At 31.4% G+C, this 15,465-nt stretch overlaps 2 protein-coding genes across 2 annotated transcripts; both read right to left on the bottom strand.

Annotated features, from left to right (window-relative positions):
* Positions 1-568: 568 nt before the first annotated feature.
* On the bottom strand, positions 569-7,174 carry LOC134723047 (uncharacterized). Its single transcript, XM_063586682.1, has 4 exons — positions 7,129-7,174; positions 5,545-5,737; positions 3,416-3,636; positions 569-1,872 (listed from the first exon to the last, which is right to left on the bottom strand). Exons 1-4 carry the CDS (start codon positions 7,172-7,174, stop codon positions 1,406-1,408), a joined length of 927 nt encoding a protein of 308 aa, XP_063442752.1. The 3' UTR covers positions 569-1,405.
* Positions 7,175-9,008: 1,834 nt separating this feature from the next.
* Positions 9,009-11,507, bottom strand: LOC134723046 (uncharacterized). The gene is made up of 3 exons (XM_063586680.1): positions 11,482-11,507; positions 10,881-11,101; positions 9,009-9,535 (listed from the first exon to the last, which is right to left on the bottom strand). Exons 1-3 carry the CDS (start codon positions 11,505-11,507, stop codon positions 9,054-9,056), a joined length of 729 nt encoding a protein of 242 aa, XP_063442750.1. The 3' UTR covers positions 9,009-9,053.
* Between the last annotated feature and the right edge of the window lie 3,958 nt (positions 11,508-15,465).

Below are 15,465 nucleotides of genomic sequence, written 5' to 3'. Positions count from 1 at the left end.
GTACCACCAATGAGTCTATACATCATCACAATTCATAAACTGCAACTTGTACCAAAATTAATTCTTTTTATTAAACAAATAACCGAGGAAATCTTTTCTTAGAGACTTACAATTTGTATTTTTTTATGAACGTCTTTTAGCATAGCTTAATATATCTATATTAACACAAAATTTTCAGATACAGTTAAGTCGACCTCATATCTTGATTTACATCTAGAAATTGACAATGAAGGTCGGTTGAAAACAAAACTTTACGACAAAAGAGATGATTTCAGCTTTCCAATTGTAAAATTTCCTTTTCTAAGTAGCAACATTCCAGCAGCACCTGCATACGGGGTATATTTCTCCCAATTGATACGATATTCCCGTGCTTGCATTTCCTATCATGATTTTCTTGATAGAGGGTTCACAAGGAAGCTATTAAACCAAGAGTTCCAAATGGTGAAGTTGAAATCATCCCTTCGTAAATTTTACGGACGCCATCACGAGTTGGTTGACCGTTATGGAATAGCCGTTTCACAAATGATATCGGATATGTTCCTTACGTCGTAACTACAATCCCCTTCCCTGTCATGAATGTGACCTACCAAATTATACTATTTACCGGATTTGTTATCACACAAGCAACACGACGGGTGCCACATGAGGAGCAGGATCTGCTTATCCTTTTTGAGCACCTGAGATCACCCCTAGTTTTTGGTGGGGTTCGTGTTGTTTATTCTATAGTTTTCTATGTTGTGTCATGTGTACTATTGTTTGTCTGTTTGTCTGTTTGTCTTTTTCATTTTTAGCCATGGCGTTGTCAGTATATTTTAGATTTATGAGTTTGACTGTCCCATTGGTATCTTTCGTCCCTCTTTCACAGTATTTATCAAACAATGAAAAACTCACTGGAAACAGTATAATCTGTAGAACCCTCGCCATGCGACGTCCACCATTTTGTTTTTAAATGAGCAATCATAAATGTTATTGACATTTATTTCTTAAAAACGAAGAGTATATCCTTTATAGTTGGAATTCATAATCTCCTGTAACAACGACATACTGTTTGTTTTAAAAGTAAATCATCGGAGTGCAGTAACTCTGTGGTTTTACTTTTAACCTGGAAATTCACTCAAATGTATAAATCTTAAAGAAGAAACATGTTTCTCGTAGTACTTAAGCAGCAATGTGTAGCTAAATGTATGTTTAACGTAATTGCTATTGACATCTAGCTGAATGGTAATTGATGTAACAACCCTCTCATTAGAAAATATCGATTAAAAATAATTTCAAGACTGAATTCTGCTCCATAAACATTTAAGCTTGAGTAAGTTAAACAGGAAAAAATATTAAATTTAAATTAGGAAAACCTTATTTAACATTAAGTGTTGAGGCTGTTATAAAATTTCTTGCTCAGATTATGTTAACATTGAGTTTGATTTGATTTTTGGCAACATTTCAAATTATGCAATCGTAATTTCAAATCTATCAAAAAAACAGGAAGATCTAAAATCATAAGTCCACCAAATACAATGACCAATAGTATCACTCCTATATATCCTATACTAGCTGAAGATGGTCTGTCGTCTTTAGCTGATGTCTTTGATCGAATAGTTGACGACAAAGTATCTACATTTACAGAAAGTTCCTTTGAAATGTTCGCTGCTATTTCAGCCTTTAGTTCGACACTTATAGTATAGTTAACTTTCAAATTTACTGTTTTACAGTTACACCGGCACGATCGATCCGTTGTTCTCTCGAAGTTATGTGCTGTTGTTACAGGCATGGTGTTTTCTGTTGTTTCTTCAAGTGTGGAAGTTTCTATTGTCGCAGTTGTAGAATATTTTTCTGTTGTTGCTTCATTAGTTGTTGTTGGGTTCCAAAATTTCGCTGTTAATAAAAAATTATAATAAAGCTGAGTTGTATTAATATGTAAATATTTTATTTTCTTGTAAAAGCAAACAACTATCATAGCACCATCTATTCCTTTACGATTTTTTTTATCTTTGTTTGTCTTCCCACTGTAATAAACGTACCGCTGTTGGACTGTGTTCCCCAAGACTACCATTCACCAGCACAGTTTTGAAAGAACTATACTTGTAATTTAAATCATATGTTTAACTTGTAAATAATCGTTATCAAATTTGATAGATTACGTATGCATCTTAAAAAAAGGTTACATGTCCCTCAAACAGTATTGACTTTAAAAAAAAAGGCCGTCGACTCTGTTCTGCACTTTGCCGAATTTTCATTTTACTGAAATAATCTGATCTGCGAATACAAATATTTAATTAAAATTAATAGCGGTCTATACATATATCATAGAGACAACACCCCTACCAAAGAGCAGGCCATTAATGGGTCTTCAACGCAGCGGGAAGTGGTCATACGCCGTCCCCTTAATAAAATTGTGTGCTTGTTCAGTGATGTGTTTCCCTCACCTTTTAGTTTGTTACCCGGATTTTTTTCTTTTAAATCGATTTATGAACTTTGAACAGCGGTATACTACTGTTGCCTTTATTTGGATAAAACAGTAGTTCCCACAGAAGTGCTATTTACAATACTTACGTCACCAGTAAAAATGAGGATAGCCGGAATATATGGAAATTTTTTTAAATCGAATTCCTTCTACTGTACGTTTATACGATTTTGTATTAATTGTCATTTCCTTTAAAAACAACCAACTTGAGTGTACAAATCAAATTGAATTGTAGTTAATTATCTCGATATTTAAGCTTATAAATACTAGGTTTTTGTGGGCAATAGTATAAGTATGATACAAAATGAATAAAGTTAAATGCATTTTGAAGATTTCCTTCACCCTCCATCCTTCTGTATCTTTTTAATCAACAACTGCTTTTCTGTTTTATCTTCAACATTTCTTTCTCGTGAATGGGTGATATTGGTATCAAGTTTTTGGGTATGAATGAACTGTTTATTTCGTACTGATGTGTATTGTTACATGTATACTTTTTTCATTGTCAATGTTGATTTTTTCTACGAATATACTCAGATGTGGAACGATTTTAAGCTAGACAAATGGAATGGTACATCATTGCCGATCGTATGATTTGATTTGTCTGATTATTTATGCTGATCGATTGATGTTTTCCCAAATCTCCTTAAATTGTTTTGATTCGAACAGAAACGACTGTTTTGTTGATTTTTTTAATTTCATTGCTTTGTCCAATTAATCGATGCTTTTCCAATCTCAACTTGTTTATTCTGTTTTTATTTTTCAAACTTCTGTTTCGTCAACAAATTTGAACAGTTTAAACAAACAAATATAAATACATGTACATTCGATATCAATCAATTTGCATGTAGTATTTGCTCGATATTTATGATCCCGGCTCCCTTAATTTTAAATGTAATTCTTGAAAATTCAGGAAAAATAGATACATTACATGGACATAATGGATATTCACCTTACCAAAATATGCTGGCCATTGACATATAGCATAGTATGTATCAGTACAAAATTCTTCCCAGAAAGTACCATCCAGATTAAACGAAGTTACACAGGAAGCACCTGTCGCACCACTTGGTTGCCCACTCTTCCAGGGTGCCCAGTTTTGCTGTCGGCCATCTAAAGTCACAAGACCGTTCGAAGCGTCTTTTATATAACCGACGTAAAACTCGTTCAGTTGTTTCCTGCACATAGAAAACTTTTAAATAGCATTATCCTTAAAACAATTTAAATTGTGTTAACGGTAAACGTCATAGGTGTACACATTAAAGGGTTCAAAATTACACAGGTATGGCTTGTTGTTTATTTATATAACACTAACTTCTGTAGTTTCATATATTTTCGTGGGTACCTATTTTCGCGGATTGAAGAAATAAATTTCATCTTCGTAGATATTTGATATCGTGGTTTTGCCAAAGTCTGCATACATGCCTATACAGGTGTAATTCGTTTGATATTGGAATTTGTGGTTCCGAGATAACCACGAAATCCATGAAAATTGGTTTTCAACAAATGAATCCACAGTATCATAAATACTAGTAAATTATGCTACACATTAAGTTATCAATCGATATCTCATTGAAAGTTATTTGAAAGATCAATACAACAAATAGATAAATCATGAACGGTGTATTTGGGATTTGCTATATACACGGGTCATATTTACAGGGTTGACACTACTTAATTCATCATTGTCCCATTGTTTCTTACTGTAGTATTTCAATCAGCATGACTTTATAAAATGACAATATGGATACTAAAAATATAGACTTAAAATAAGGTACAGTTTCCAATTTATTAGCCGACATGACGTAAAAACGGTGAATCAAAGAATTCAACTTTTTATAACTAATATAGGACAATGTTGTTGATTAAAATTATCTTCATTTACGCCATACATGAGGAATATAGTGTAAAAAGTAAAATCACAAAAACACTGAAATCCGAGGAAAATTCAAAACAGAAAGTCCTTAATCAAATGGAAAAATAAAAAAGCTAAAACATACCAAACGAATGGATAGCAACTGTCATTTTCCGACTTGGTACAGACATTTTCTTATGCAGAAAATAATTGTAAGGGGCAGATGAATAAAAATATTGCAAAACCCTAAAGAACGTTTAACGTGAAAATCTTTGAAAAGTCAAAAATATTAAATTACATGGAGCTTGAAAAATTCAAAAGATCATAAAAATAACAGACTGGTTAAAACAGCGATTTTTAACTTTCGGCGAGTTTCACCTGATAATAATGAACATAAAAATCATGGTCAATGCTAAAACATTAGTATTGACTACTGTGGAGATGGAATCCCCGTAGACTATTAGAATATTGGTGGCAGAACGTAACAAGTGGTAGTCTATTAAAAGCAACCATACCATTTTTATTTTGTTGTAGGTACAATGGTCTTTCTGGATCTACCATTAAAAATTATGTTCTATGTTCTAAAAAGATTGTGTAAGGGTCCATATATGGTTGCAAAATACATCGACATTCCATGCATGTCTGTTATAAGTAGTTTTGCATTCAAATTTACCCTTCTGAAGCACTTTATATCATCCACAGTTTTAAGTTGGGTTCGTGTTGCATATTCTTTAGTTTCCTATGTTGTGTCTTGTTTAATAGTGTTTGTCTGTGAGTCTTTTTCTTGTTTGAGCCATGGAGTTGTCAGTTTATTTTTTATTGATGTATTTGAATGATCCTCTGGTATATTACGCCCCTCTTATATATATATACAACTCAATACTTGTTTGGCTTTTTAACTATTTTGATCTGAACAGCACTGATGAGTATTATGTAGACGAATCGCGCATCTAGCGTATCAAGTCATAAGCCTGGTAACTTTGATAACTATTTACATAATGTCAAATAGGGTTTTTCAATATATAGACACAGCAATAATTAAACAAATGTTTGTATGCATTTAATTAAGACTCAAGCGTTAAATTTAACTTATTTTTCTTCTGTTGTGCGTCTTTTTTTATATGAACAAGACAAACAACATGATATGCAGTAATTGCCATATTCAGAGGTTCAGCATGTTAATTGAAATATCAAAAATGCCGAGTATACTTTTAATCGCAAATGTACATACCCAGCATCCGTCCTGTAGACATTTAGCCAATTCAGAGTATTCTGATCTGGAATAATTCCTAAGCTTCCGTGATCACGCTGACAAAGTTGCAAACTGGTGCTGAAGTTATTAAGTGTTTCGATTAACCAGAAACACACGTACTGTGTGTTGTCAATATACGGTGAACCTTTGATGCAAGTCGGTGTTCCGTCGCCTTAAATAAACAAGATTTTTATGTATTTGCAATTATGGCATCGTACGTTTTATTTAATTTTTTTTAAGTTAAAGAGATTTCAAGTTGTAAAAAGCAGCAAAAAAACATAACAAACAAAAAAAGAAATTAAAAACAAATGTAAGAAGCAGTTGTATTGTTTTGAAAGATGTCATAGTTGTCAATACGACGATCGTTACCCGTTCATATAAAAGTATAAACATTTTGGTATGATAGCCAATGAGACAAATACCTAACACCGTACTACAGTTTTCCATATTTCTAAAAAGGCAATCAGCCCCCCCAAAAAATAAAATACCTACGCAACAATAAACTTTACATGCCATACAACCTGAATCATTTCTGTGACTTCAAAATCATTCTTGTTTTATAATTTTATCTAGCAAACCAAATTTCGGTTACTGCCTATGATGCATTTATCTTTAGCAAAATAAGGATATATTTTTACAGCACTTTTCCAATACCTCTGCTGGTAAACAATCAGACCCCGAGGGATTCATCAGCGTAAGAGTCAATACTGTGATACTCAACCTTTCTAAAATTGTCTGTTTATAAACTTATTAGGAAATTAAGGTTCCAACTCACTCAGACAAAATTGACCTTAGATTGATATGGCTATTTTTTTTAGGTCCTTCTCATTGTTTTACGAACTACACATTTGAAGAATATGTGAACACTCATGGACCATAAATACGGAAAGATCAAAATTACTTGAAATGATAGAAATTATGTATTGAATATTAATCTTGGAAAATCAACATTTAATTAAACATAAACCTAAGATACTCACTTCCTTCTTCTGTGAACACTTCCGAAGATACTAACTTTGAAAAAAGTCATCTGTTTATCTCATGTAAAACATTTAAATTAACGTAACGAGCTGACCATCCTACATACCATTGAATATAACTAATTATACTGACGTTAGAGTATACCTTAACTTTCATAAGTCTGTTAATTATTTTTTCAATATTTAAAACAAAGCAAACAGGGTACTTTCCTTGATATAATTCACGCCAAATTTACAGCGGCGGCATTCAAAACAAAGAAGATATCGGTTGCGTCTTTCAAATCTTACTCCTCATTCAATAAATTTTAAAAAGTATACATCCCCTCCATATGTAAACAAGCCTTTTTAATTTAAACTTATAGATGTAAAGCAATTTTAAGTTGTATTCGCGTTGGTTTGCTTCGTTTCAGTTGCGTTGGTTTGTTCGAGTGTTCGACTGTTCGTCATTTTTTATTTGTGCCCCTTTGAAAAATAAAATTATTGATGCTCGAAAGTTTCCTTCTAATAATTCTTTATATATAATTAAAATTATAAAAAGCTATAATAAAACTAAAACAACAAATAAACACATTATGCTACTTACATTTTTCAAAGTTCATATCAGTCCATATAATAGCATAAACTGTCATGGATTGAAACCAAGTACGCCATGAGATATCCATGAGAAAATAAACCGTTGGAATGGTGAAAGAAAACAAATAGTCTCATAACTGTTCTTGCATCTTTAGTAAAAACACTTATCCGACCATACCGTATCCTCCTATTGTATAAATGTATGTCAGACGAGAACCTACTCTGTTTAAAAGTTCTTGAAAAATCGATTAGATTTCTTAATGCCGGAAATTTGTCATTATAGGTCAAAAAGAACTAATGGACAATCAGGAATTATATCTTTTTTCTCTCTTTTATTATCTAATTGTCATTCTCCCTTCAGCAAATATCATAGAATCTGTTAATCCCAAATCCATTAACATTTATGTCATTTGTTCAAGTATTTAAAGTTTTATTTCTGTATTGAAAATTGTCAATAGAATGAACGGATTTTTTATTGTTGTAGTCATTGATATTTGTATATTGTAAAATATACACACAAAAAAGTCCTGAAAATTTAGGTCTGATGTAGCTTTTCAAAATTGACAATGACATGATTGGATTACCTTTTATGCTTTTTGCTATAGTCACTGATATCTTTTAATTGCAAAATATACATTTAAAAAAAAGGTTTGAAAAACAAAGTTTGATGTAACTTTTAAAAATTGACAATGCCATGATGAGATTACCTTTTATGATTCTTGGTATAGTAATTGATATCTTTATATTGTAAAATATACATGTGAAGAAAAAAAAGTTTGAAAAACAATGTTCAATGTGGCTTTTAAAAATTAACAATGAAATGAATAGAATACCTTTTAGTTTGATTGTTATAGTCATTGATATTTTTCAATTTTAAAATTTATGAAAAAAACAAAATTCCTGAAAAATAATGCTATATTTTATGTTCGAGTTTACACTCTACATTTACCCTGGTGTTTAATGAAATGTTGCCTTCAAGTTTTATTACAAATGTACTTATTTGATCATCAAATTCATTTTAGCAGGTCAAAAACTAGACGGTATACTAACTTTAATGAATCTTTTTTTCAACAAAATAAAAAGTAAGTGGTATTCAGTAATATATAATTTCTTATTATAAAAATTCGTTATTATAATAAGATTTATTGCGAATACCATTTCTTTTGCACCATTCCTCATTTATTTTGGTTTTGTTCATGGAAGGTTTATTACAAATAACAAATAATGAAGTAAAACTGGTTGTCTTGGAAAACTTATTTATTACTTCATTTCCAGTGGCAATCATTTTATAAATGGTTTTTTGAAGCGAACAAATTAACAGACAGTTAATTTATAAATGCAATGGACAGGTTCCACAAAGAGTGTGGCCAGAAACTATATATAAATAAAATGTTTATAAATACAACCAATAGAACGAATTCAAAACAACTACTAATATAATATACCCGGTAAATAAGTGTTTCCAATTTGCTCCATTGGTTGTATTTCGTCGAGCGTCTGATTTTTTCATTATCTGAATTTATCTTGGAGTTTGGTATGTTTTCTCATACTTATATGACGATTTTTTATATGGTTTAGCTTTAGGTGTTGTGGTTTGGATTTTTACTGTAATACAATCCGTTGAAAAAAACGTCAAATTCTGAATTATCAACACATTTGGATATGAATACATCCGATAATTTTATTTTATTTTTTTAATGAAATAATTCTTAAGGGTATTACCATTTCTTCATTTATAGCAGTGTTTAAATATTTAATTTTTTAAAACCCTTTAAGGAGAAAATATTGATAAAAATAACAACTGAGCTGAATTTTGTTCGGTTTAAAACATCATTCGAAATAATATTGACATTCAAGTCTAATTATTTAATTGATATTATAGATATGAAAACCCTGATGTACATAAAGACTGCATGAGACAGTTACTTGAATTTATTACGATTTGAATATTTGGCAACACCTTTTCAAATCATAAAATCGTAATTTTACAATTGTCACGAAACCAGGAATATCTAAAATAATAAGTCCACCAAAGACAGTGACTAATAGTATCACTCCTATATATCCTATACTGGCAGAAGATGGTCTGTCGTCTTTAGCTGATGTTTTTGATCGAATAGTTGACGACAAAGTCTCTTTATTTACAGAAAGTTCCTTTGAAATGTTTGCTGCTATTTCAGCTTTTTCTTCTACACTTATAGTAGTGTTGACGTTCTCTGATTTGCAAATACACCGACAAGATTGATCTGTTGTGACCTCCATATTATGTGCTGTTGTTACAGGTCTAATATTTTCTGTTGTGACGTCACTGGTGGTAGTTTCAATTTTGTTTTTATTTGATAATGCTTCTGTTGTGGCAGTTGTAGTCTCGTTTTCGGTTGCTGCTACATTCGTTGTTGTTGCATCCCAAAATTTGGCTGTTAACAAAACAAATGTAACGATTATATTAAAAATGGCTTATGTTGTATTAATATTATGATGAATTGAACCCTTTCTTTATTTTTTCTTTCAGATAAAATAGTAAATGTAATTCTTGTTAAACAAAGCACATCAATATTACACCCTCAGATTTATTTTGTAAGATCCCTGGACTTTTTTTTCTACATCGATTTATACTGGTGCTTACATCTACCCATATGAAAGTTTCGCTGAAGTTTTATTGTTAGTCCTTAAGACTACTATCCTCCCAGCAACCTATTACTCAGGTTTTCAGAATGTATAAGTTACTCAGCCAACATCTTACCTTTTCATCAGAGAAAACTGACTTCAAAGGATTCGACACTCTTGTTCAGTTTTGTAAATTCACACCAGTCCTCAAGTAAGTTAATATTATTTATGGCTAAAAGATAACTTGTTGGAAAAATAACGACGTTTTTTTATGACTTACTTGGGTCGTAGAACGTAAATTTGCAGTCCATATGGAAAACATGAACCTGCAAATTAAGACTCTCAGGTGTTTCGTAATGGATTCATTTTCGATTATTTATTCGCTTCACTTTAATGGGATACGAAAACAGATCACGTGCCAACACCATGTATTACAAACGAAAGCTTTCATCCACCAACCTACCTTTGATAATAATGTGCTAATACGTAATTTTTTCACAGTATTTGTAATCTTTGGAGCTAATGTATGCATATCGGTTGACATGACGGGACGAAAGATACCAGAGGGACAGTCAAACTCATAAGTCGAAAATAAACTGAAAACACTACGGCTAAAAATCTTAAACATGATCGTTAGACGTCAAGGAAATTAATCTACAAGCAGATAATCCTTTTTCAAAGTATACTGTGAAATAGTTGCGTTAAAAAGTAGTCCAATAAATGAAGTGGGATATCAGAATCACATGACTTATACAGTAATAATAATTGATAACAATAGATTGTCCCAAATGGGTTTTCTCCGAGTTGTTGTAATGATAATCATTGACATTTACCTCCAAATCTCTTGTATTTCATATTCATTTGACCAGTTACCTTATATTGGCTGTTTCATGATGTTAGTTTGGCCAATTAAGCAATGTTATGCAATTATCAAGTTGTTCATTTTATAGATTAAAGTTTTTAAAATTCCTGTTCGTAAACAAATTTGTACAGGTTGAACAAATATTTATAAATACATTAGATATCAAGAAACTATTTGCTTGGTCCGTATATTCTTGGCTTATTATTCTGAAATATAGTTCTAAATACCCAGACAGCAGTTATACCTATAGATATATAATATGCATATATTAATATAATGAATATTTACCCTACCAAGAAATTTTGGCCACTGACATATAGCATGGTATGTGTAAGTACAATCTTCATCCCAGAAAGTACCATCTCTGTTAAACGACGAAACGCAGGTATCCTGCGGACCTCCACTAGGTTCATCACCTTCCCACGGAGCCCAGTTCTGCAGACGACCATCCAATGTCACAAGGTTATTCAAAATGTCCCTTTTATAACCTATGTAGAACTCCTTATATTCCTTCCTGTACAAAGTAATCTTTATGATTAATAGTATTATCGTTGTAAATATTATTATATTTCTATATATTATAATATTTAGCTGAATAACTTGTAAATGTTTACTATAATTTAACTTGATAAAGATAAGAAAAGAAAAACAATTCACCGCATCCGTCAAACAAAATGACCAATTTGCAAACCGAAATGCAAGTTTCGTCTACACTGAACACATCAATGGCGTTGGATCAAAGCAACTTGTTTGGAAGGCCAAATCGATAACGAGTTGAGGATTATTTCAAAGTTAAAATTCAAAAGTCTTAGGCCCGGAATTGAAATTTTTGGCAATTCGAATAGTGACATAAAGGTATAGTCTGTACGTATAATCATACACTTAAAGCTATACCACTTTTCCGGAGTAACCCTTATCATGATATCTCTAACAGTAAATGTGAGAGCCAAGAAAGTATAGAATCAAAACATTTGAAGCTATATGACCAAAAAAAAGGCATAAAATGATAGTTAAATTCATCTGAGAGATCTGAAACTATAGAGCTGTTGTAATTTTAAAACTTATTATTAATCAATTAAAAAATGCAATCGGATCAGTATCAAAGTACTGATAACATAGCTCATCAGCAAAGGTATCGACCCAGTACTGAAAACATTTTAAATTGTATACGTCCGACGCGCTTTATCATCGTAGCATATTAATCTATTGCAATAAAAATTCATAATTTCAAATAAAATTTGTAGATTTAGCTAACTAAGTCCTTATATTTGTATAAAATAACATTCGTTTATAGTGGAACATTGTTTTAACAGTGAATTAGCTGCAATCAAAATTTGCTTGCTAGTCCCTCTCTGTTATCACAAATAGATAACTCTGGCTCATTTCCCAATCAATTTATCATGAAGGGAAGTAATTTCATGCAATTTTTAATTATAGTCTATTTCAAAAATGATTTAAAGTTCTTTATATTGGTATGTAAAAATTTTAAACGTTTCAAATTTATGAAATTATATTCGTACATCAATTGTTTTGATACATCAATAACAAAAACTGAAATATATTGCATTGATTCATTATGTAATTATTCAAAATTATATCAGAAACCTAAACATAATTATAAAAAAATGAACCTGTTAAGGGGAGACAATTCTCGTATAACTTTTTCGATTTGGCACATAATACCACGGAATGTCACTCATCATACAAATGGCACATCCATATAATTAATTAACTGCGCAATCGCGCTCCACCTTCAATGATGATTCTGAATTATAAATATAACCAAAAGTTGTTAATCTATCGATAGTGAAGACTAATGAAAGCTAACCCAATGTAAAAAAAAAATTTGCACTTTTTTAAAACTTCCTCAGGAAAATTCTCTAGCCACTTGACTTTCATAGCTCAAAATTAACGTTTTTACAGAATATTTGAATAAAGTAGTTACAGATTATTCGCTTCTCAAAGTGTAAGACGCAATAAAAATAGCATGCTTGCACAATCTTACCGTAAATACGGATTTAATTAAGTCCTAAACATTTTGACATTTCTTCGTATATTTTTATCGAAAACCGGTTTAAACAAATCACACGTACGTGTTAAGATCCGACTATATACCTGTTTCCCGATATGGTCAGGTAAAATTGCTACAGTTTATGTGATATATCGTCATAAAAAAATTATTTGAAAGCCAACAATGTACACGTGTACGACCCAAAACAGTTTACGATATAATTGACTAAAATGATATAAAACAATAAGACGATCTAAATTAATTTTTGCATGATGAATCTGAATCCTCAGATCCTAAATGATTTATTATAAAAGAACAATTTAAGAACATATTTTTACGTTGAGCAGCCATCATCATCAAACGCTGAAATTTACCATTGTTTCGTATTTTTACAGCGGCCTTGCAGTTCAGTTTACAAAATTATTATGTTTAAATACCTTTTTTAATGGCAGTGTCTCTATAATAATAGCCGTGTGTGCTCAATTAAAATCGTATGTTTATGCAACTAGCCTCTCTTTTGGAAGGATTTTTCTTATGTAGCAAGGCCATTATATTCAAATGGAAAAAAGTTATCGAATAAATAGTTAAAGTTGGTTATTTCTTATTGATAATTAATCCTAGATGACAGAATTGCTCTTTTTGATACCTTAAATTCAAATGTACGTACCCGATTTCCCCTTTGTAAACATTCAACCAATCCAGCGTGTTCTGATTTGGAATAATTCCTAAGCTTCCATTGTCATTCTGGCAGAGGTTTAAACTAGTGTCGAAGTCATTAAATGTTTCAATCAACCAGAAACATACGTAATGTGAGTTATCAATGTATGGTCTACCTTTGGAACAGTTAGGTGTCCCCTCGCCTAAAATAAACAACCTCTATGTTACATTTTATATCGTTTTAAGATAATTGAAAAACATTTTTGAGCAAAAACAAACCACAAAATAAACCTAAAAACCAATGTTGAAAGTTGAAAGAGCATGTCCTAGGTCAGCAATACGAGTGTCGTCTCCCATCTTTATAATCATAAAATATGTGGTATGATTCTTCCAGAGACAACTATCTATCATAGCCAATTGACGATGAAATAAACAATCTTTCTTGATTAAAGTGGTACCTAACACTACAGGGAGTCAAACTGCTATATAACCAGTGTAATTTTTCTGATAAAACGGTTGGTTCAAATGTTTTGATTTTTTTATATTTTTGTCAAAGAGTCAAAGTAAGTATTTTGTAAAAAAAAATTGAAAATTAAACGAGCCAAAAAAAATTTAGTCTAGGTGTTGGGTACCACCTTAAATACTTTAATTAAGCACACATCAGATTTTGTATGTTATTGACATTTTTATCTATTATCATAGAGGAGAAGATGTTGTATGAGTTCCAATCAGACCATTCTCCATCCAATTGACAACGTATAAAAAGTTTACAATTATAGAGCAAAGTATGGCCTTCAAATCGGATACTGGGCTAACACCGAACAGCAAGCTTGAAATGGCCCAAAAATAATTTGTGAAAAAAAACAATTCAAACCGGGAAACTAAGGGTCAAACTTTTATTTAAAAACCACGAGAAATATCTGTGTTTTATGTCTGTTTCTTCTGTTCACACATTATTATCATTATATTGCTATTTTATGCTGATGCAACTTTTATACAAGTGAGAGGTTTAACTAGCTATAAAACCATGTTTAATCCACACTTCTCTACACAAGAAAACACCTGTTCCAAGTCAAAAATATGACAGTTGTTTTCTATTCGCATTAAGTGTTTTGGCCTAATTTGCCATTTAATAAGAAACTTTCCGTTTGAAATTTACGTAGAGTTTTTTTTAAAACTTTTTTCTACTTATATTTTAACCAGAAAGTTGTTTAGGATATGCATATATATATATTTCAAAGTCAAAGAGATTAAAGAAGATATAAAACAAATCCCAATTTCATGATAAAGTTTTAGACAGATCGCCTTCTCGCTACATTTGTCCATGTGCTTCTTTTTTGGTGGAAGTGTTCGACTGTTCGTCTTTTTGTTGTCCCTCTTCGAAAATATACGTTTTAATAGTCTCACGTTTTCTTCTTGTGATCATTCATATCTAATATAGTTGTAATGTGATGCATTGTAAATATAAGATTCTGAAATAAAATTGAGAATCGAAATGGGAAATGTATAAAAGATACAACAACCCGACCATAGAAAAACAACAGCAGAAGGTCACCAACAGGTCTTCAATGTAACGAAAAATTCCCGCACCCGGAGGTGTCCTTCAACTGGCCCCTTAACAAATATATACTAGTTCAGTATTAAATGAACGCCATTCTAATTTCCAAATTGTACACAAGAAACTAAAATTAAAATAATACAAGACTAACAAAGACCAGAGGCTCCTGACTTGGGACAGGCGCAAAAAAATGATAAAAAAAAAAGATTCTAAAAGTCTATATAAGCTGGCGGTTTGTTTAAATTGAATTATGAAATCTATAATACTAAAATTACGAGGTCCAATTTGTCAGCCGTCATCACGTAAAAACGACGAATCACAGAATTCAACTTTATATACAACTAATATAGTATAAAGGTGTAGATTAAAAATTACACCACTCCAGACCCTTTTTTTTCCACGTAATTAATATTGCCAATAATTAAGAAGTTCCGGGTCCAGTCCGATACCGATACCAATTATATTCACCTGTTACCTATTACCTTATCTATACGTTCCGCATCTGACAGGCACACCACCAAACGGTGTATTCAGGATTAATATACTATATACACGGGTCATGATCACAGGGTTGACACTACTAAAGTGTCAAGTTGTTACCTATTGTAGTATTTTAATCAGTAAGACTTTCTAAGATAACAATACGAATACT

Source organism: Mytilus trossulus, chromosome 6 (assembly GCF_036588685.1).
Source record: "Mytilus trossulus isolate FHL-02 chromosome 6, PNRI_Mtr1.1.1.hap1, whole genome shotgun sequence".
NCBI classification, from domain to species: domain Eukaryota; kingdom Metazoa; phylum Mollusca; class Bivalvia; order Mytilida; family Mytilidae; genus Mytilus; species Mytilus trossulus.
Note: the sequence above shows the minus strand (reverse complement) of the source record. Positions and strands in the feature narration are given on the sequence as shown.